This window comes from Macaca mulatta, chromosome 1, assembly GCF_049350105.2.
Source record: "Macaca mulatta isolate MMU2019108-1 chromosome 1, T2T-MMU8v2.0, whole genome shotgun sequence".
Taxonomy (NCBI): domain Eukaryota; kingdom Metazoa; phylum Chordata; class Mammalia; order Primates; family Cercopithecidae; genus Macaca; species Macaca mulatta.
In genome coordinates, this window is record NC_133406.1 from 237,190,694 (window position 1) to 237,211,680 (window position 20,987).

Consider the following 20,987-nt stretch of genomic DNA (forward strand, 5'->3'; position numbering starts at 1 on the left):
GGGGCTGGGGGCTTCTCTGCATCCCACAGGAGCGCCCTGGCAGGGCAGAATGGGTGGCCTCGGGGAGCCTGGCCTGGCCTGAGCCAGCATGTGGAGCAAGTGTTTGTTGATGGGCTGGATGCCGATGCCCGTCTAGGCAGCCAAGAGTGGAAAACATGGCTCAGTCCTGGGCTCAGTTCCCCCAGGTACCTGGTGAGCTCTGAGACCTGGTAGCAGCTCCCACCAGCCCCCTCGCTGGAGGCCCCATCAGGCCTCGAGCTCCAGGATGTGGGTGTGACAACATCCACCTGAAAACCTGGGATTAAATGAGTCACTTCATGTGGAGCCTTTGTTTGGTGCCTGTATACAGTAAGCGCTCAAGCAATGCCAGCTCTTGTTCTTAGAGGAGGAGGCCTGGGTGAAGCCTGCTTGGCCTATGGTGACTCCTGTTAGCAGCAGTGACCGCGGCAGTGGCACACACGGTGGTCGGGCACCTCGGTCACGGCATCACTTGGCCAAGGGCTTGGGTGCAGGGGCTTGTGGGCAGGGCTCTCTGGTGACGGAGCCCAGGGCCTTACCCGCTGCTCGGTGGTTCTGGGACGTCTCTTCCCGCCTCCCCATGCTCAGCTGAGGCTCTGCCTTCCTGCCCCGGGTGAGCCGAGCGTTTCCGACACCACGTTCCAGCTCTGTTGTGCGCTTCCCATCTCTGCCGGCTCATGCAAGGAGGGCAGGGCGCAGCTGCTAGCGGGGTCGGGGCTTGTGTTGGGTGGGAGTCTCAGGGTCCCTGCAGGTGCCAAAGCCCCTCAGCCCCTGGGAGGCTCTCCCTCTGTGGGGTCAGCTGAGATCACACGTGGCTGCTCACGGTCTCCCCAGTCAGTGTGCCTGTGGGCATTGGGGCCACACCCAACCAGGGTCCTCCCTGCTCCCCAGCCCAGGGCACCGCTGTCCTTGAGAGCCGGAGGATGGCAGTGGGTGCACGCCCCCGTGCAGGACAGATGCTCACTCTTTAGAGGGCCCTGTGGGTCAGGGCTTGGCTCTGCCTTTGCCTTCCCTTTTCTCACCCTTTGCCCCTTCCTCGTTTCTTTGTCCCCCTCCAGCCCCTGCTGGCAGGGGAAGGACAGGGGAGGCCCCTGAGCCGATGTTTCCCCACCCCCAGTCATTGTGAGATTTCCTTGCTTCCATGTGACCTGGACACCCGGCCATGGAGGACAATGTCAGGACCTGGCAGCCCTGCCGTGTTTGTGTAGGAGCGAGGAGTAGGCTAACGCCCGTGAGAGACTGGCCGGAAGCTGCTAATCGTGTTATGATTTCCCTGAGAGCCACTTACTTAGTGCCAGGTGGGGCAGCTGGGCCTCATGACCGGGGCTTCCCAAGCCCATGAGGCCCTGCAGAGCCTGTGGCCTGGGTGCAGTGGGGTTCGGAACTACTTCTCTTGCTGGGGGGTGTCCTTCCTGCTCAGGGATTCTCTGAATTCCGCTTTTATTTTTCGTGGTCCAGTGCCAGATTTTTCCCAGACCCTGACAATGTTTCAACCGGAGTCCCCCTGGTCCTGGCAGCACCAGTTACCTTGGGCACCCCTCCTCCAAGCCGGGCTCCCAGGTGGGCAGAGTGGCAGATGAGTGCCAGCCTGGAGCAGCTGACTCGCCGGTCCTTCCACGTGTGCACCCTGAGATGGAACTGTGGAGGAATGGGGCCCAGGAAGACCCTGCTGCAGCCCCCCCATCCCCCGCAACTCTTCATATGGGTTGTGCTGGCCTGGCCTGGGGGAAGGGGAGGCCACTGGATGGAGAGGCAGGGCCTCGGCGTGGAGCTAGGAGCTGCACCAGCTCCGTGCGCTGTGACGGGCACTGGGAAGGGATTCTGTGTTCCAGTAAGCGCTTCCTAAACCAGAGTTCAGCAGACTTCTTTTTTTGCAGGAATTCTCAGAGCCTTTAATATGTGAATGTGCTCTGTGGATTCCTAAGACAGACTATACAGGCTTTTCCAAACTAATTGCACCTTGAATCTAGAGACTGTCTGAGAAAGGAAAAATAAAGAAGCCACAAAGTCACAGAGATAAAACAGTACCCTAAAGTCTGTGTTGAACAGGGCTGATGCAGGCGATCTGCTTGACACACGGTCATGGAGGCCTGGCAGCGGCTGGCACGGTGCTCAGGACCCAGAGGGTAGCAGTGAGCAGAATCCTGCACCTGCCCTGACCTCCTGGGGCTCCTGTCCTTGCAGGGGACACGCAGGAAAGGATGAAGCTGCCATGAGAAATGCTGTGGAGAAAAGCGAGGCAGGAGGAAGGGGCAGAGGGTAGGGTGAACTACGGTTCACTCCATAGTCAGAGCCGAGTGGTGCTGGCTTGGATAGGGGTCCAGGAAGGCTCCTCTGTCCAGGTGGTGGTGGTCTGCTGATGTGAGGGGTGGGCCTTGCACATGCCTGGGAAGAGATCCCAGAATAGGGAATAGAAGGTGCGGGGTCCTGAGGCAGGATCTTGTGTCTGGAGCAAATGGGACGGGCGTGAGGTGGGGGTGGGGGGGGGGCGCAGATATGAGCTCCTGGGGCTGCCGCAGCAAGGGACCACAAGCCAAGTGCTGAAACAACGTGAATGTCCTCTTTCTCAGTTCCGGAGGAGAGAAGCCTCAGATCAAGGTGTCAGCAAGGCTGTGCCCACTCCTGAGGCTCTGGGGGAGGGTCCTTCCTATCTCTTCCAGCCGCCGTGGTGTTCCGTGGTTGTAGACGCCTCATTCCCCGCTCTGCCTCCGTCTCTACGTGGTCGTCTCCCCTCTGTGTGTCTCTGGGGCCTTTTCTGTAGGCCCTGGGGCCCACCCTAACCCAGCAGGGCCTCACCTCAGTCGTGGTGTTCTTCACATCTGCAAAGATCCCATTTCCAAGCAGGGTCACATTTGGAGGTCACAGGAGGGCAGGAATATTTGGGGGACAGGATTCCCCCCACCACAGGGGCGTAGGCCTGGGGCCCTCATGAGGGCAGGGGCAAGGTCTGTGCAAAGGAGAGGCTGGGCCTGCTGTGCGGGGGCAGAGGTGGCAGTGAGGGCTGCTTCACGGTGGCCCTAGTGAGAGGTGACAGGGCTGAGTTCGGGGGGTCAGGAGGGCGGAGAGAAGGGGTGGGATTCTGGATTTGCAGAGGGAGCGAGAACTGAGTCTAGAGAGCTCGGACCTGGCTCTGCCTCTTCGAAGGCTGGGGCTGCAGGACCTTGGAGCCCCTCTCTGTGCCCAGCCTGCCTGGCCCTCGACTCTGGGGCAGACCCTCAGGCACCCACGGCCCAGGGAGGATGCCTTAGTGCGACTACCCAGAGCTTCTCTCCAGGCTGTCCCACGCCCTCCTGGCCACTCCTGTCCCCTCCTGTCCCCTCCTGTCCCCTCCTGTCTCCTCCTGTCCCCTCCTGTCCCCTCCTGTCCCCTCCTGTCTCCTCCTGGCCCCTCCTGGCCCCTCCTGGCCCCTCCTGTCCCCTCCTGTCTCCTCCTGTCCCCTCCTGTCCCCTCCTGTCCCCTCCTGTCTCCTCCTGTCCCCTCCTGTCTCCTCCTGGCCGCTCCTGTCCCCTCCTGTCTCCTCCTGTCCCCTCCTGTCCCCTCCTGTCCCCTCCTGTCTCCTCCTGTCCCCTCCTGTCCCCTCCTGGCCACTCCTGTCCCCTCCTGTCCCCTCCTGTCCACTCCTGTCCCCTCCTGGCCCCTCCTGTCTCCTCCTGTCCACTCCTGTCTCCTCCTGTCCCCTCCTGTCCCCTCCTGTCTCCTCCTGGCCACTCCTGTCCCCTCCTGTCCCCTCCTGTCCACTCCTGTCCCCTCCTGTCCACTCCTGTCCCCTCCTGTCCCCTCCTGTCCCCTCCTGTCCACTCCTGTCCCCTCCTGTCCCCTCCTGTCCACTCCTGTCTCCTCCTGTCCCCTCCTGTCCCCTCCTGTCTCCTCCTGGCCACTCCTGTCCCCTCCTGTCCCCTCCTGTCCCCTCCTGTCCACTCCTGTCCCCTCCTGTCCCCTCCTGTCCCCTCCTGTCCACTCCTGTCCCCTCCTGTCCCCTCCTGTCCACTCCTGTCTCCTCCTGTCCCCTCCTGTCCCCTCCTGTCTCCTCCTGGCCACTCCTGTCCCCTCCTGTCCCCTCCTGTCCCCTCCTGTCCCCTCCTGTCCACTCCTGTCCCCTCCTGTCCCCTCCTGTCTCCTCCTGGCCCCTCCTGTCCCCTCCTGTCCCCTCCTATCCCCTCCTGGCCCCTCCTGTCCACTCCTGTCCCCTCCTGTCCACTCCTGTCCCCTCCTGTCCCCTCCTGTCCCCTCCTGTCCACTCCTGTCCCCTCCTGTCCCCTCCTGTCTCCTCCTGGCCCCTCCTGTCCCCTCCTGTCCCCTCCTATCCCCTCCTGGCCCCTCCTGTCCACTCCTGTCCCCTCCTGTCCACTCCTGTCCCCTCCTGTCCCCTCCTGTCCCCTCCTGTCTCCTCCTGTCCCCTCCTGGCCCCTCCTGGCCCCTCCTGTCCCCTCCTGTCCCCTCCTGGCCCCTCCTGTCCCCTCCTGTCCCCTCCTGGCCCCTCCTGTCCCCTCCTGGCCACTCCTGTCCCCTCCTGTCCCCTCCTGTCCCCTCCTGGCCCCTCCTGTCCCCTCCTGGCCACTCCTGTCCCCTCCTGGCCCCTTGCTACCTGGGGGATGCTGGGCTGTCCAGGGAGGACAAACATATTCTCAGGAAATCCACGGCCTGTGCAGGCTTTGACTCTGTAGGGAGGTGTTGTGATGGTTTTTGTCTCATGAGCAGTGCAGGCTCAGAGATAACCAGGTCCACGCACGATCGTGTCTTCCGCAATGTCAGACTTTATTGATGCTGTTTCTATCACAGAGGCCGTGAGCTCCATGGAGTTCCCAAGGAGGCGATTCTCCTTCGTGCTTCCGGTTTACCCTGTAGTCAGAGCCACAGGCACACAGGCTCCCGCCACTCCACACGCCTGTCAACATTGCAAACTATATATCGTAGTGTACTTAATATATAAATGCTATAGATTAAACATTTCACAACAAACAAAGTCACATTGAACACTGGGAGAAAAAGAGATAGGAGAAAGGGTTAACGGGAGAAAAGACAAAAAAAGACAGAACAAAGACAAAAAGCATCTCCTGGTCTGGCCCTGGTGGCCTCCGCGGGCCTTGCAAGGGACTCTGATATGGCAGAGACTTCGGCAGATGCTGATTTCTTTTCACGAGGACAGCCCTTTTCAGCAGCTGAAGGCCTGCTTGTGTTATGACCACGGAGTCCTCAGTGAGGCCTGAGAGTGGAGCGTGCTTGTTTGTGTTACATGCAGTCTTTATTTTTTAAATTTGTTTATTAAGCAAAAGGCATCTTGTTTTTGTTGGCAAAGTGCCCTGTGAAATGTGAAATAGAGTCTGACTCTTAAGATGGAGTTATTTATGTCAAGGGTGCTATATACAGCTTGTGTTGTTGCAGAAACCTGGGACAGGGTTAGTGCCCTTCCCCCTTGTACACAGGTGGAGTTGGCAGAATCGATGGGGGTCCAGGCCACTGGATACTGCCCTGGATCTGGGCTCTGGTGCACCTGTGACCTTGGCACCTACAGTCGGGGGTGCCCAGGGTGAGGCCTGGGCTTGGGGCCCCGTGTCCAGCTGTTGGACCATCAGGCCGGCGGGCCCTGCAGTCTATCTCCCCTCCTTGCTTGTCCGGGCCCCACGGCCACTGCCCACCCGGTTGGCTGGGCCTGCTGGGAAGGGGCTGCAGGGCCCTCTGTGGACCCCATGCATCACTCACACCTACAGACAGGTCACACACACACAGAACGTGTCACACCCACACACAGGACATGTGTCCTTACTCACACTCATATACAGGACATATGTCACAGCCACACACAGGACATGTGTCCTCCCTCACACCCACACACAGGACATGTGTCCTCCCTCACACCCACACACTGGACATGTGTCCTCCCTCACACCCACACACAGGACATGTGTCACTCACACCCACACACAGGACACATGTCATTCACACCCACACACAGGACATGTGTCACACCCACACAGAGGATGTGTGTCACTCACACCTACACATGCTCCCATTCATGGCTGCAGCTCCATCCTCACACATAGCCCAGAACTTCCTTCTCTTTCCTTCTTCAGCATAAGAGCTGCCCTGTAGGGTGGTGGGTGGGGAGCCCCGTGACGCCTTAGAGTCCCCAGGCATCTCCGGGCTGGGAGCCCCATCCAGGGGGTGTGCAGGTGCTGAGAGCAGCGGCCTTACCGCCCGCCCATGCCTCCCCGGTGCTCAGGGGCAGAGACCTACCCTGGATTCTGTGGTTACCATCTCAGATGCAGGCCTGGGGACTGCTCGGTGTTCTCAACAGAAGGGGCAGGAGTCCCTGATCCTCGGCTTCATCCCCATTCCCTGGAGGGCTCTGCTGGTGCGTGGTGAGGGGACGTGGGCCTGCCCTTTGGTGCAGGGGGAGCACAGGCCATGAGGCACAGAGGTGGTGCCAGTCACCAGTGTCTGGAGTGACCCTTAGTGGCAGCCAGAGATCCTCCTTCTGGAAGGTTCTGGGTGCACTGCCCCTACTCCAGCGATCATCTTTGGAGAGCTGGGCTGGTGGGCGAGGAAGGATAGGACGGCTTGATCCGCCTGGTGGTCACCCCAACTTCCCATAAGATGGCTGGGTTGTTCAAGGGACAGGAAGAAAAGTTGCCAAGGGCTCTGGCCAAGCGGCAGCTCCAGAGAAGTAGCTCAAGGTCTTCACCTGCAGGAACTGAGCCCCTGGAGGGGAATCCAGTCCCCTTTCCACAGTTAACCCGATTCCAGAAATGAGCTCCAGCCACTGCAAGAGGTGTTTGCTTGTGGTTCAGTTCAATGTGAGAAAGTAGGGGTTGTTAAAGAGGCTACAGACATGGACATGCTGCCATGCACTCCCCAAATCTGCCATCCTGTGCCAGTGGCACCCCGGATGCCTCTAAGGGCCCTCCCAACCTTTGGTCTAGGAATTTGAGGTAGACCTGCCCAATTTCACCCCAAAGCAGACGCCTGGGAAGCTGGGCAGCCGGCAAATGGCCATGGTCCTCACTGCCAGTTCCAATTCTTTGAATGAGGGAGAGGTGTGGCCCTTGACGGCTTTGGAGGCCGGGCTGCTGCATTGTCAGGTGGCTGTGCATCGTCAGCACATGCTGCAGTGGGGAGGGGATGTGGACGGCTTGGGGATGTCTACCAGAAGCACCTGCTCTCCGTTTGGAGCACTGCTTTGTGCATCTTTGTTTTAGGGCCTCCTGGTGTTTTTCCACCCCTTGGGAGGGAGCAATGCCTTGTGCAGCCCTCCTCCTCCATCCCCTTGTGCCCTCCCTTTCCCCAAGGAGCATCCACAGGTGCCTCTCACACCCGGCTGGCCTGGCCATGCGGTGGTTTGTTAATTCATTCACTCCTTCGTCAACAAGCTTGCCGGCACACCTGCGTGTCGGAGCTGGGTGGGTGACGGTGATCAAGATGGAGTTCAGGGCTGCTCTCAGGGAGCCCGGGGCCTGGCATGGGAAGTGAGTTGTCACCCCAACTGAATGCCTAATCATGGTTGAGGGGCACTAAAGGGGGCAAGAGCGGGGCTCTGTGGGCCCTGATTTGGAGACGGGGCTTAGGGAGCCTCCCTGTGGAAGTGACATTTGGGGAAGAGAAGAGTTGTGCATGCAGAGAGCAGCTTGTTCATGGGAGAACCCCAAGCAGGGAGAGCTGAGTCTAGGGGGAGGCCAGGAGTTGGACGGGGGTCGGATAGGGAGGATCTGGGGACCGCGGGTTTTGTGCCAAGTCAATGGAAAGCAAATGAAGGGTTTTGTAACCGGGGAACCAAGATCTGAGTTGTCTTCTAAAAAGTCACTACGGCAGTGGGGTAGAGAATGGAAACTGAGTGAGCAGGAGAAGCTGGGGCCAGCTAAGAGGCGTCTGCGGAGGGCAGGAGAAGACGGTGGCCTTGGTGTCATGGTGGAGACGAGGTGGAGAGACGTGGGTGTGTTCAAGGTACCCTGAGGGTGGACCCAACTGGACTGGCTTTGAACAGGATGTGGGTGAATGATCCAGTGTGTACGGTGCTATCTCCCAGACCCCTGGTCTGAGCCGCTAGGTGAGCTGCTAGAAGGATTCGCTGTGTGCTCATCTGAGTGACTGGCCCGGGGTCCAGGGAGCATCTTGTGGCCGTGCCCTTCCAGCCTGGGACAGACGTTAATCATTGGTCTCTGTGTCCTCTTTCTAGCCCAGGATGGAGACCAGTGATTAATGTCTGCCCTGGACACTGAAGAGAGGGCAGCGGCTGCCCCGGGCCTGGTGTCCTGCTGGGTGCACATGTGGTAGGGTCCGTGTGCGCCCCTTTCCGCCAACGAGAGTCAGCTCTGCCTGCCTGAGAGACGATGTCGTCATCCACGGCAGCGGGCACTCTGGATCTGGCTGGGATTTTCAGAAGCACACTCCTTTCCCCCTTCGTTCCGGATTTAGGCAGATGCTTCCTGGGGGATCAGGGAGGGAGGGAAGGGTGTGGAGTTTAGAGGAGGGACACAGGGTGGTGGGCGTGGGCTCCAGGAGAGGGGCCCTGAGAACAGCAGGGTGGGGTCCAGCCGGTGGGAAACAGAGTGGGAGGGGGGAGGCAGTGAGTGGCTGCTTTTCCCGGCTCAGAGATCCGGGCAGGTCCTGCCTTCCATCCTTCAGCAGAGCCCGGGGAGGGCAGCATGCTAGGGGTAGACTCCGGGCCGGCACCTGCTCCCCACCCAAGGGTGACTGGTCTTGGCTGTTTGGGGCTGGAGGTCTTCAGGACGAGGAAAACCGGAACCTGCGTGGTGGGAGCTAAACACAGCTGGTTTTTGCTCTTGCAGCTGCGCGTGTCAGCAGGCTTCAAGCCTCACACCTGGGACACGGATGTTTCCTGTTGCTGGGCCCCAGGCTGGTCCCCTTTCCCTGGGGAATTTCCTGGGCTGCTTCTAGGGTCATGGCAACTTCCATCCGGCTTCCCTGCAGCCCCCCGGCCCCTACCCTGTCGAGTTCGGACACATCCTCCAGCTGCACGTGTTTGGCTGGAGGGAAGAGGCTGGTGGGGCCTGGATGTGGCCAGATGCGTGTGAGGGCCCAGGCGGGGAGGGGATGCCCTCATGCCCGGGGCAGCGGTGGTGGCCGTGATTGCAGGAGGCGTGGGAGGAAGAAGCTTTCACAGGGACCCGTGTTTCTCTGTGCCAGTCCAGACCCAGGCCCGGTCGTCCTGATCCCAAGTCCAGGTTTGGGTGCTGGCCTTGGGCACATCTGTAAATGGGATGACCGCACAGGCCCTGAAGCCCGAGCCAGTCATGGCTCACTCTGTGGTCCAGGCCAGGTAATGAAGTCTCTGAGCCTTGGTTTCCCCACCGGGCACAGCCCCTGGTCTGGGGCTGCTTAGATGATGAGTGGCCAACTGTCTTCCTTCCTCTCAGCTGACCTGGCCCGTGCCTGGGAATCCTGGGAGCCCTGGCGCAGCCACCACAGGGCCCACCTGGCTAGAGCTTCCCTCCCGACTCCTGGCAGGGGGGCCATGAGTGACACACAAACTCACTGAGCCCACAGGTCGCACAGGCTCTGGGTGGGGCAGGGGGTCCCAGGTCACTGCCCTGACCATGCAGTCACCCAGCGAGCACCCCTCAGGAGTGAGCGCAGCCCACGCACCTTGGCCTTGCCCTCCTGAGTAGTAACGTGCAGGGTAGGGGTTGCCCGGTGAAGGAACTTGGTACTGGAGTCCCTGGGGGGCACCTGGTCCAGCCTGGAGGGCACCTGCTGTGGAGGGGGCAGCGAGGCAGTGTGGGACTGCCAGTAATGGGGCTGCCTGCCACGCCGCACGGCACCCCCCTCTCTCCAGAGCCCCCACCTGGCCTCTCAGGTCCAGCTGTGGCCTCCTCCACCCTCACACCCTGGCCTTGCTTTCCCCAGGGAGCCCCAGGGCAGCTGCTATCAACACTTGGCTCCCTACCTGCTAGGACCTTACCTCGTCCCCTCCCTGGGGTCTGACTGGCCTGGGCCGGGGCCACCCCTCCCTGAGAATGGGGCCAACCTAGTAGGTTCTACCATCAGGGTCTTGAGGGGGGTCCTCAGCCGGCCCTTGTAGCTGTGCAGTGCTGACCACTGGGCAGCCCACCCCTCCCCACTGCACCCCCACCTTCCCTCCCCCACCCCTCCCCAGCCCCCACTCCCTGCGCACCTTCCCCAGGAAATGCCCTTGGCTCCTCCCCATCTAGGTGAAGTGAATTAGGGCTTTACTGCACTCTAGAGGGGTTCCGCCTAACCCCAACTGCATGTAGCCGTGGCTGGGGGTTGGGGGACACTGCAGCCACCATTGGTGGCTGGGCAATGTGTGACCCAGGACAGAGAGAACAGGGCTGGGGACCTGGCAGGCTGGGTGGGCTGCCTGCCCGAGAGACCCTGAGGCCTCACCTGCCCCTGCCTCGCCCCTCCTTGCCCGTCTCACTGATTTGCTCCTTCCCTCCGCAGCTGAATGCAGTGCCGGCTTCTGTTTTCACGGTGGCCGTTGTGCGCCAGGCTCAGCCCAGCCGTGCCACTGTCCCTCCGGCTTCCAGGGACCCCGCTGTCAGTATGGTGAGTGGAGCCCCTGGGGCACCAAGGCCCTGGTCATGGCGAGCCTGTGGGCGAGGGGCGGAGATGTGTCGGCCACTGGCTGTCCCCAGCACAGCTGTGTAGGGCACACCCTAAGTGAACGGGCATTCTTCTGAGGACGTTCTGCAATCCCTCCACCAGTTCCCTGCAGCCCCTCTGAGGGTGTTGAGAGGAGGGGTGACCCCAAGAGAGCCCCCTCAGTGGATGGTGCTGGAGCATATCATCTTGGCGCCCACCGCGCCAGCCCTGCTGTTTATAAAAGGGGACGCTGGCCCCCTGGAAAGGCAGAGGGTGGCCAGGTCCCAGGGTCTCCAGCTGTGCTGCCACCTTGCCGAACTGTGGTTGTCCTCAGTGTTACAAGATGGGGGACACCCGGGGGTCCTAGCCAAGGCGACTGGTTGAGTAACCGCAGCACAGCCTAGACAGGATTCCCTCACAGGCCCCAAAGACCAGGTTGAAGCAGAGCTGGCAGTGGGGAGATGCTTGCAGGGAGTGGGGATGGGCTGAAAGCAAGCCATCGGGTGACGGGATTTCTGTGAAGAAAAGTGCGCGCCAATGTGGGGAAAAGCGGCAAAGCCTCGTCCCGATTCCTTTGGGCCATGGGCAGCGGGAGTCTTCCTTCCTCTGTGGCTTCCTGCTCTGTCCCGGGTTGCTTCATCCTAGCCTCACGCAGCCTGAGCCACAGCCGTCCCGATGGCATGAAACACTCCCGGTGGCCCTGGGGCTTTGGGACTGCTTGTGTGGTGGCCACCGGGGCTCCATGCCAGGCAGATGCCAGGGCAGAGTGAGAGATATGCTCCGGCGCCCAGGCAGACAGCGGGGGAGACTCGAGGAAATCAGAGGAATCAGGAGGTCCCCACGTTTGTGAAGGGTACCTCTGCCCATTCCACGTTCCGCTGGGGGCCGGGCTGAGGAGGGGTTCTCGAGAGGTGCTGGTCTCCCCAGAGTTCGGAGCTGGGTGCCAGCAGCCTGGGGCATTGGTCATTGTTGGAGGGTTTATTGGTGCTGGAGGGTTTATTGAATGTCCTCTGTTAGCTGGGACGGCCCCTGCCGAGTCACCGCGAGTGCCTGTTGCTTCCTGGATGCTAGGCGGCTGGGAGGGCTGCTGCCCCGGCCGGGGACTGAGACCCGGCTGTCTCATGTGGACGAAAGGGCCCCCCCGGGTCCCCTGCCCTGTCACTGCCCTGCAACATCCAGGCTGCAGGCCTTGGCCAGGCCTCCCTGTGGTCAGAGGTGACCCGTCCCAGCTCCGAGGGCAGATGGGGGTCCACACAGGATGGAGTGGGCTCCGACTGTCACGTTTGGCCTCTTGAGAACTGTAATTATGGCCACAGGTAGGAGTTGAGAAATGCCCCGAGGGCCTTTCCGTCTCATTTGTCTAATCTTTTGGCGTGTGCGTCGCTTCATTTCGGTTTCACACGGAAATACCAGGGCTGACTGGGCTGGCTGGGGAGGTTTCCGGGACAGGGCTGTGGCTCACTGGTCAGCCAAGCAGAGCCTCCGGTGGTCTCTGTTCCTAGGGGAGGGCAAGGAGGAGGTGGCCTTGGGGGGTGGCCTTTCCTGGCCGTGTCCTCTGGGAGGGGATGGAGGACACCTGACCTGCCCCCTCAGGGCTGGCCTCCTGCCCAGCGTCAGTCCCCTCCTCCCACCTCATCTTTGTCAGGAGCCTGCTCGGAGCCCCCTGGTCCGTGAGACCCTGACACGCGGCCCCCAGGGCACCAGCAGGCACAGGGTTTGTAGGAGGCTCACTGGAGGCTGCACACCCCGTGGGGGAACTCGGCGTCTCATGGGGGCAGGGTGCACTCAGGTGCCCTGTGCCCCACCAGCCTCTTGGCTCTGACTTCTGCGTCACAGACTCTCACGGCGCCTGGGCTCCAGGCTCAGCCTCCAGAGCAGCAGCCCCATGCGCCGGTCACCGTGGGAATGCGCCAGTCACCGTGGGAATGCACCGGTCACCGTGGGAATGCACCGGTCACCGTGGGAATGCACCGCAGAGCAGGGAGGCTGGAGGCCGGGAGCTCCCTCCTGGCTCCCAGCCACTCTCTTCCTGTGTCACCTCATCAACTCCACACTTCATTTGCTTCCTGAAAGAGGAAACCAAGGTTGGGGAGACCCGGCAGCTGCTGGTGCTCAGCTCGCAAGTGGCCTAGCTGGGGCTGAAGCCAGGTCTGTCTGAGGGAGTGCCATGTACTCCTTTCTGGCCATGCTGCCACCTGGTGCAGGGACAAGCCTTGGTCCTGGGGGAGCTGCTGAGATTTGCTTTGGAGAAGAGGGGAGCAGGGTCCCCGGCAGGGCAGGAGCGTCCCTACCTGTGGCTGGCTTGTGGCCCTTGGGTAGTGGGCCTCCTGGGAGAGTGGCCAGTTAGGGCAGACGTGGCCTTCACAGGGGGCAGTTGACAAGCTGGAGGGTGGCTGCCTGGCCTCCTCCCTGGTCACTCTCTCTCGGAAGAAGGGGAGGGTGTGGAGGCTGGGTGTGCAAAGCCGAGGGTACAGGGCTGAATTATGCAGGGTCGAACTGTGTAGGGTGAAGTGTGCGGGGCTGAATTATGCAGGCCTGGGCATTCAGGATGGAGTGCGTAGAGCTGGGTGTGCAGGGCCAGGCCTGCAGGGTTGAATTGTACAGGGCCAGGTGTGTAGGGGTGGAATGTGCAGGGCTGGGCATGCAGGGTGGAGTGTGCAGGGCTCAGTGTGTAGGCCGGGTGTGCAGGGCCAGGTGTGCAGGACCAGGTGTGAGCGGGTGCTGCCTGCAGGTGTAGCCCCTGCCCTTAGCACTCCCACCTAGACCTCTCACCATCACCTTCCTGTCCCTCCTCCACTCTGGGTCTGGACACTGTAGAGCTGAGCTCAAACACAGTTGGGAATATTTAACTAACCCCCCAATTATAATAGATTCTAGTTTTGAAAATAAAAGCCATATTTTCTGGTTCCCCCAAATTATTTCATTTGAACAACAGAGTCGGGGAGGGAGACAGGAACTCTCTGGGCAGCTACGGAGGGCAGTTGTGGGAAGGAGCCCTCCCCGCTCCCCACAGCCCCAGCTTTCCCTCCTTGGCCCAGACGGGGTCAAGTCTCGGGTGCACAGCAGGCGGGTGCTTTGCAGCAGTTTCCCTGAGGCCCTGAGAACCTTTCCACAGAAGCAGCGGGAGCTGTGGGAGCACAAAGCGGGCCTGTCTGCCCCGAAGGTGGAGGGCCTGGCCTGGGCCAGGGCCTGCAGTGAAGTCTTCCCCGGCCCAGTGCAGGCCTCGGTGCAGTCAGAGTCAGGGCCAGCTGCTCATTTTGTCCAGGGCTGGCTTTGGTATTCCCCAGGCCTGTGCCTGTGTGACCACTCCACCTCTCGGACCCCGGTCCCCCTTCTGTTCAGCAGGGAGGAGATTTGGCAATGTTTTGTGCAGGTTGCGTGAGTCCATGTAGGTGAGTCCAGAGTGGGCCCGGCAGAAGGGTTGGGAAGTGGGGGTCATGGCGGGGACAACCATTGCGATGGCTCAGGTGCAGACTTTGTCCCCAGCTGGTGTGGTTTGGCTGTGTCCCCACCCAAATCTCACCTTGTATCTCCCATAATTGCCACGTGTCATGGGAGGAACCCCGTAGGAGGTGGTTGAATCATGGGGGCAGGTCTTTCCCGTGCTGTTTTTGTGATAGTGAGTAAGTCTCGTGAGATCTGATGGTTTTATAAGGGGGAGTTTCCCCGCACAAGCTCTCTCTCTCGGCCTGCTGCCATCCATGCAAGACGTGACTTACTCCTCCTTGACTTCTGCCGTGATTGTGAGGCCTCCCCAGCCACGTGGAGCCGTGTGTCCATTAAACCTCTTTCTTTTGTAAATTGCCCAGTCTTGGGTGTGTCTTTACCAGCAGTTGGACAACGGACTAATACCCTGGCTCTTGGGTTAACTACACACTGAGCACCCAGCTGCCATGTGGAGTCTCCCGGAGTGGTCCAGGGTTCGGAAGACCCCCCAGGACTGCCAGTATCCTTGCCCTGTGGGTCTGCAAAGGAGGGAGGAGGGAGGGAGACCCTAAAGACCCCCTCCCCTGTCCCTGGGAGGGCTTTGGGGTCCCCTCAGAGCATCAGTTTCATCAGACCAACCAGGAACAATTTTCACAGCCAAAAACCTGGCCTCGTCCTGCCTTTGCACCCAGGTCCCACCTGTGTGTGCTGCTCTGGCAAGCGTGGGTGGATGCCCCCACCCCTTCCCCAACACCCACTGGTGACCTGGGCTTGGCACGGAATCTGTAATGAAAAGACCAGCAAGAAGAAGTTAGTGAGGACAAATGACCTCCTAATAGATGTCTTTTGTACCACACAAGGTGACAGAAATCTCTACAAATCTACTAATTGCTTGATCTGGTCTCAGCTGACCTCGTGGAACAAGGGCAGGCTCTGAGAAATGAGGCCTGGGTCACCTCTAGGTACTTTCTTGGTTCAAGAACCTTTGGCTCAGGCCAGGCGTGGTGGCTCACACCTGTAATCCCAGTACTTTGGGAGGCCAAGGCAGGCGTATCACTTGAGCCCAGGAGTTCAAGACCAGCCTGAGCAACGTGGTGAAACCCCGTCTCTACCAAAAATACAAAAATTAGCCAGGCGTGGTGGTGGGCGCCTCTAATCCCAGATACTCAGGAGGCTGAGGCAGGAGGATTGATTGAACCTGGGAGGTGGAGGTCTCAGTGAGCCAAGATTGCGCCTGATTGCGCCACTGGACTCCAGCGTAGGCAACGGAGCGAGACCCTGTCTCAATCAATCAATCAATCAATCAATCAATCAATGTCTTTGGCTCTGATTCCCTTCTGGGCCTCAGTTTCCCCCCATCAAAGGGGCAGGTCAGACGGGTCTCTGGCACCACCACACTAGAGTGTTGCCACCCTCACTCCTGGGTCCAGGTGAGTGGTCAGGGCTCCAGCGATGCCCAGCAGAGGCTTGGCTGCCTCAAGGACTTCCTGGAGGAGGTGGGCCTGTGGGCTGGGGAAGGGTTGGGAGGTGCAATTTGTTCTGGACAAGTTTCCAGACGGGAGAGAGACAGGAGCTGAGGAGCATAGTGGAGGAGGAGAAAGTCATTTTGGCCCTGAGATACAGGGTAGGGAACGAGGGATGCATCAGCCAAGCTTCTAGAGGGTCCTCGGCCTCTCTCGGTGAGATGGAGCCAGGCGTTGCTGGGGGCTGGCTGGCAGGTGCTCCCAGGTACCTGCTGTGTGCCTGCCGAGCCGGGAGAGACGTCAGTGGTCCTGCCTGGAGCCTCAGCACCCAGGCCCACTCTGAGTCCTGCACCTTCGAAGGAACCTTAGTTTCCCCACCTTGAGCAGGAGGCCCTCAGTGGGGGTCTCTCGGGTGTGGGCTGGAGGTGGCTCTGGCAGCTGTTGGGGCCCTGAGGCTATGCCAGGAAGCAGAGCCCTGGAGAAGCTGGGGTGGCCAGGGCTGGGTGGGGTCCTGAGCCTGTTTAGCCCTCGGCGTTGGCACAGGGCGACTTTCTAAACTGGGATCATTGATTAATGGAGAGGAAGCGGCCCTCCCCGCTGCCCTTCAATGCTGCCCACTGTGTCTGAGGGTGGGAGTCTGACCCCTCGCCCGAGCTCCAGATGCCACCCAGGGCTGCTCTTGGCGACCAGCCACGGCCAGGCCTGGGAGCTGCTGCTGCTGGCCTCGGACTCTGTGCCCCAGGGAGTGGTGGGAGGGGAGGAAGGGGCTCCTGGAAGGGTGGGCTCCGGGGCAGGGATGTTCTTTTCACGGCCTCTCTCCATGTTGTGCACGGCCTGGCTGGAGCTGGAGCTGGGGCTGGGGCTGTCTCTGGTCGTGCTCCCTGCCATGGGACCCTGTCCAGAGGCCTGCAGCCTGCAGCAGCCCCAGCCTGGGCTGATTCTTGGGGAGGCATCTCGTCTTTGTCCTGTGGATGTGGCCTTGGGTTAACTTGACCCTGGTCCTGGGCTGTGGTTCCAGGCTCCCCACACTGGTTCCTATGCTTACCTTTAGGTGCAGGCAAGCAGAAGGTTTCCATCTGGGCCTGGAGCTGGCTTAGCCAGGAGGCCACCCTGGGGGAGGCTTTTTGTGTCTGGTGTGAGAAATGATCCTAGCATGCCCTGGGAGGACTAGGGGTCACCTGGCGGGGGGATCCAGCACACCTGGAGGACCCAGCAAACCTGGGGGAACCCAGCACACCCGGGAGGACCCAGCACACCAGGGAGAACCCAGCACACCCGGGAGGACCCAGCACACCAGGGAGAACCTAGCACACCCGGGAGGACCCAGCACACCAGGAAGGACCCAGCACACCTGTGAGAACCCAGCACACCCGGGAGGACCCAGCACACCAGGGAGAACCCAGCACACCCAGGAAGGACCCAGCACACCCCGGAGGACCCAGCACACTGAGGAGGACCCAGCACACTGAGGAGGACTCAGCACACCAGGGAGGACCCAGCACACCAGGGAGAACCCAGCACACCCAGGAAGGACCCAGCACACCAGGGAGAACCCAGCACACACAGGAGGACCCAGCACACCAGGGAGAACCCAGCACACCAGGGAGAACCCAGCACACACAGGAAGGACCCAGCACACCCAGGAAGGACCAGCACACCCCGGAGGACCCAGCACACCCAGGAGGACTCAGCACACCAGGGAGGACCCAGCACACCCAGGAAGGACCAGCACACCCAGGAGAACCCAGCACACCAGGGAGAACCCAGCACACCTGTGAGAACCCAGCATACCTGGGAGAACCTAATACATCCGGGAAAGACCCAGCACACACAGGAGGACCCAGCACACCCCGGAGGACCCAGCACACCCCGGAGGACCCAGCACACCCAGGAGGACTCAGCACACCAGGGAGAACCCAGCACACCCCAGAGGACCCAGCACACCCAGGAGGACTCAGCACACCAGGGAGGACCCAGCACACCCAGGAGGACTCAGCACACCAGGGAGAACCCAGCACACCCCGGAGGACCCAGCACACCCAGGAGGACTCAGCACACCAGGGAGGACCCAGCACACCCAGGAAGGGCCAGCACACCCAGGAGGACCCAGCACACCCAGGAGGACTCAGCACACCCAGGAAGGACCCAGCACACCCAGGAGGACCCAGCACACCCAGGAGGACCCAGCACACCCAGGAAGGACCAGCACACCCAGGAGGACCAGCATACTAGGAAATGACCCAGCACACTTTGGGGGAGGATCCAGCACCCTTGGGGCGGACCCAGCGTGTCGGGGGAGACCCCCTCACCCAGGATCCTTGCTCCCTGGCCTTTGGGGCAGGGAGGACCCAGCATCCTTGGAGAGAACCCAGCCTGTCTGGGGGGACCTCCTCAGCCAGGAACCTTGCTCTCTGGTCTTTGGGGCAGGCTGGCCTTGGTCTTGGCGTTTTCCTGCTCTCTGCTCGGGGGTGGGAGTCCTCTGAGAGCAAGACCAGGCTTCTGGCCTCCATGGTGGGGTCGTGTCCTTTGAGCGCCGGACACCGGACCGCTGGGCCGGGAGATGCCTCACTGATGCCCGCCCTGCCCGCCCTGCCTGCCCTGCCTGCCCTGCCTGCCCTGCCTGTGGCTGCCCTGGGTTCCAGGCTTGGAGGAGCACTCTGGTTTCTGGGCCATTGGAAAACCCAGCCGCCGGCCATGGCGGTCCTCTCTCTGTGGGATGGCCCAGGGCTGCCCCTGGTCCCCCAGACCCTCTCTCTGTGTCCTGCTCCCCAGGCTGATGGATGCCTGTGCCCACAGTTAATGGGGTCCCTGGAGGCCCCCAAGGAATATGGAGGTGTCGACCATGAAGACAAGCCGGTGCTGAGCCGGCTCAGAGTGGGAGGTAGGGCTGTGGTGTGTGTGTGTCCCCATGTGTCACAGCCTCCCTGGGGCCCTGTCCCTGGGGATTGGTGGAGGGCGGAGACTGGGTGGTCCTGGGGATGGCTGGAGGGAGGGCTGAGCCTCCGCCGTGTGAATGGGGAGGATGACTAGCCTCCTGGGCAGGCTCAGTGCCTGGTACCAGGCTGGGCAGTGGAGGGGACAGGATAAGCTGCTGCCAGGCCAGTTGTGGGCTTCACACCCTGCAGGCAGTGAGGACCTGGCGCAGGGACAGCCTCCTGTCCTCTCATTCCCAGGCCCGCATGGTCTTTCTTGGAGGTGAGGTTGGTGGTGCAGTGGTCGTCTGCTGGGCAGGGCTGGAGCAGGTGTGCCCCGGTGGGTAGACAGAGCACCTGGCACCTGGGCCGGAAGATACCTCCTTCACTCTCGCCCTGCCTGGCCGCTCTCGGGTCCCAGGCTTTAAGGAGCTCTGCCTAGTTCCTGGGTAATCAGAAAACCCCATGCCCAGTGGCCCGCTTGGCTATCCTTTCCCTGTGGCCTCCGGCTTTTCCACACCCCTTTAACTGCACTGAGCCCCTGGAAATCCCCTGAGTCCCGCTTCCCTGTGGGAGCCAGTGCCTGCCGGGCAGCCCCTTCCGCCTGCAGGGCGTTGAGCGGGCGGGCAGGTGCCTGACTCTGGCTTCTCTGGCCTCAGTCCCTGCATGACAGTTGGCTGGGACAGGTGTGGCTCCTCCAGGACCATCTTGCTATGCTCAGGCCGGGCCACCTCCTGGACAGGACAGCCGGGGAGACTGAGACCGCCTGCAGAATCCACCCTGTCTTCCAAAGGGCTGACTCTGGGCGGGGGATTTCTGTTTGCCCAGTGAATTGTTTAATTACCAGGTTTGCTCTTCCCATTCCCTGCCACCCACAAAAGGGCCTCTGTCTTTATCCTGGGATAACGCTATCCTCCCTGGCCTTGGCTCTGTGCACAATGGGACTGTGTGGCCTCTCCCAGGCTGGTTTCACAGACGGGGTGGTCTTTTAATGTCATGATTACAGCAGGAGACATTAAGAGGCAGACCCTCCCAGGCACTGCAGGGCGGGGGGCTCTGTGGGCTCCCCCCACTGCCCCCGTACTGCCTGGTGAGTGGGCACCTCAAGTCTCCCTGCCCATAGCACGGACGGCTGTCCAGACAGCTGCTGAGCCCAGTGGCAGGCCACTCTGACACCGTTCAGAGGATGATCAGGCCTCTTGGCTCCCTGTGCCTGCTGCAGACTGGAAACCCTGTGGCTCCCCTGTCTCCTGGGTGGTCTTCTTGGACAGCTCTTCCCACCAGCTGGGTACATCAGGGACCTTCAGCCTCCAGGATCCTTTGAGTCCCCTGCTCCCTGCCTCAGCCATCCTGTCCCTTCTAGACCCCCTGGACTTCAGGGCAACACTGGGGCTGGCCGCAGCATCCAGGTGTGGGGCTGTGCCTGTTCCGTTTCACAGATGGGGATACTGAGCCCCTGGCAGTTCTTGAGTTGCTTGGAGTCAGTGGTGGACTTGGTATTGGCCTTTGCCCCTTGACCACCTGCCCAGGGCAAGGCTTAGGTCCTTTGGGGGCCCCGGCTGAGGGGCAGCTGGGTGGTGTCTGGGCACTGGTGTGGCCTGGGTGCCCTGCGCTGGGTCCCAGAGACTGTCCCTGCCTCTTTGGGTCCTGCATCTTTGAAGGAGCCTCTGTTTCCCCCACCTGAACAGGAGGCTGGTGTTGGGGGTGTCTCGGGGGTGGGCTGGAGGTGGCTTTGGCGGATGGAGTCGGCTGCAGGAGCTCCCTCCGGGAGTGTCTGGGGTTGTGGGTTGTGCCCGGGCCTCTGACAGACCCGTACCGGGCAGCTGCCAGCTGAGTGAAGCCAGGCTCTGCCCACTCACCCAGAAGCTGAGTGCCCAGCCTGACAGCTCTCATGGGCCACACTGAGGGTTTGCATGTTCTCTTCTGGGTGGAGAGGCTGGGCCAAGCTGCGTGGAGCTGGGGTGCAGACCTACACCCTGTGAACATGCTCTGCAGGCCCTTGCAGGCTCAGGCGGTGTCTGGCTGGTGGAGGGAGCAGAGGGGCAAACACCACCCACAGGGCTTCTGTGAAGTGCAGAGGACACAGGTGTCCCCTGCGGTGCTCACGGCCCATCCTGCTGATGTGGAGAAACCCACCGTCAGGAGGGGCTAAAGGGCTGGCTGGCAAGGTCACAGGGCACTGGCTGGCATCCAGGGCAGGGCATGGGGGCAACAGAGGTGGCTCGAAGAGGCCAGGCAGGGGACGGCGTGTGGGTGTCCTTGCATTTGGGGGCTCTCAGCCTGAACGCTGGGGAGAGCTGCTTGGGGTGCAGGTGATGGGCCCCCGTCCTGAAGAAAGTGGTTGTGTGCTGGGATTCCTGAGGAGCCTGGCGGGCTGAGCTGCTGCCTGAGCCTCACTGTCCTGCTGTAGCCAAGGGGGTGGCCTCGGACCACTACTGAAGTCCTCGTGCCCCTGCCATGTTCCTGGAGGCCGGAGCCCTCAGGGCCTTGGTTTTTACCCAAGCACAGAGTGGGTGCGCTGAGGGCTGAGGCCCAGAGTGTCTATGACACGTTCATGGCAGGTCCTGAACACCGTACCCGCTCATCACTCCAGGAATCTCAGGGAGCC

General features: G+C 61.3%; 1 protein-coding gene across 23 annotated transcripts in view; it reads left to right on the forward strand.

The window, feature by feature from the left end:
• MEGF6 (multiple EGF like domains 6) overlaps nt 1–20,987 on the forward strand; it is a 123,240-nt gene that overhangs the window by 19,781 nt on the left and 82,472 nt on the right. For all 23 annotated transcript variants that reach the window (XM_077978631.1, XM_077978538.1, XM_077978549.1 and 20 more), the window contains exon 4: nt 10,438–10,542. In XM_077978631.1, coding sequence (XP_077834757.1) covers nt 10,438–10,542 — 105 coding nt within the window. The remainder of the gene's footprint in view (nt 1–10,437; nt 10,543–20,987) is intronic.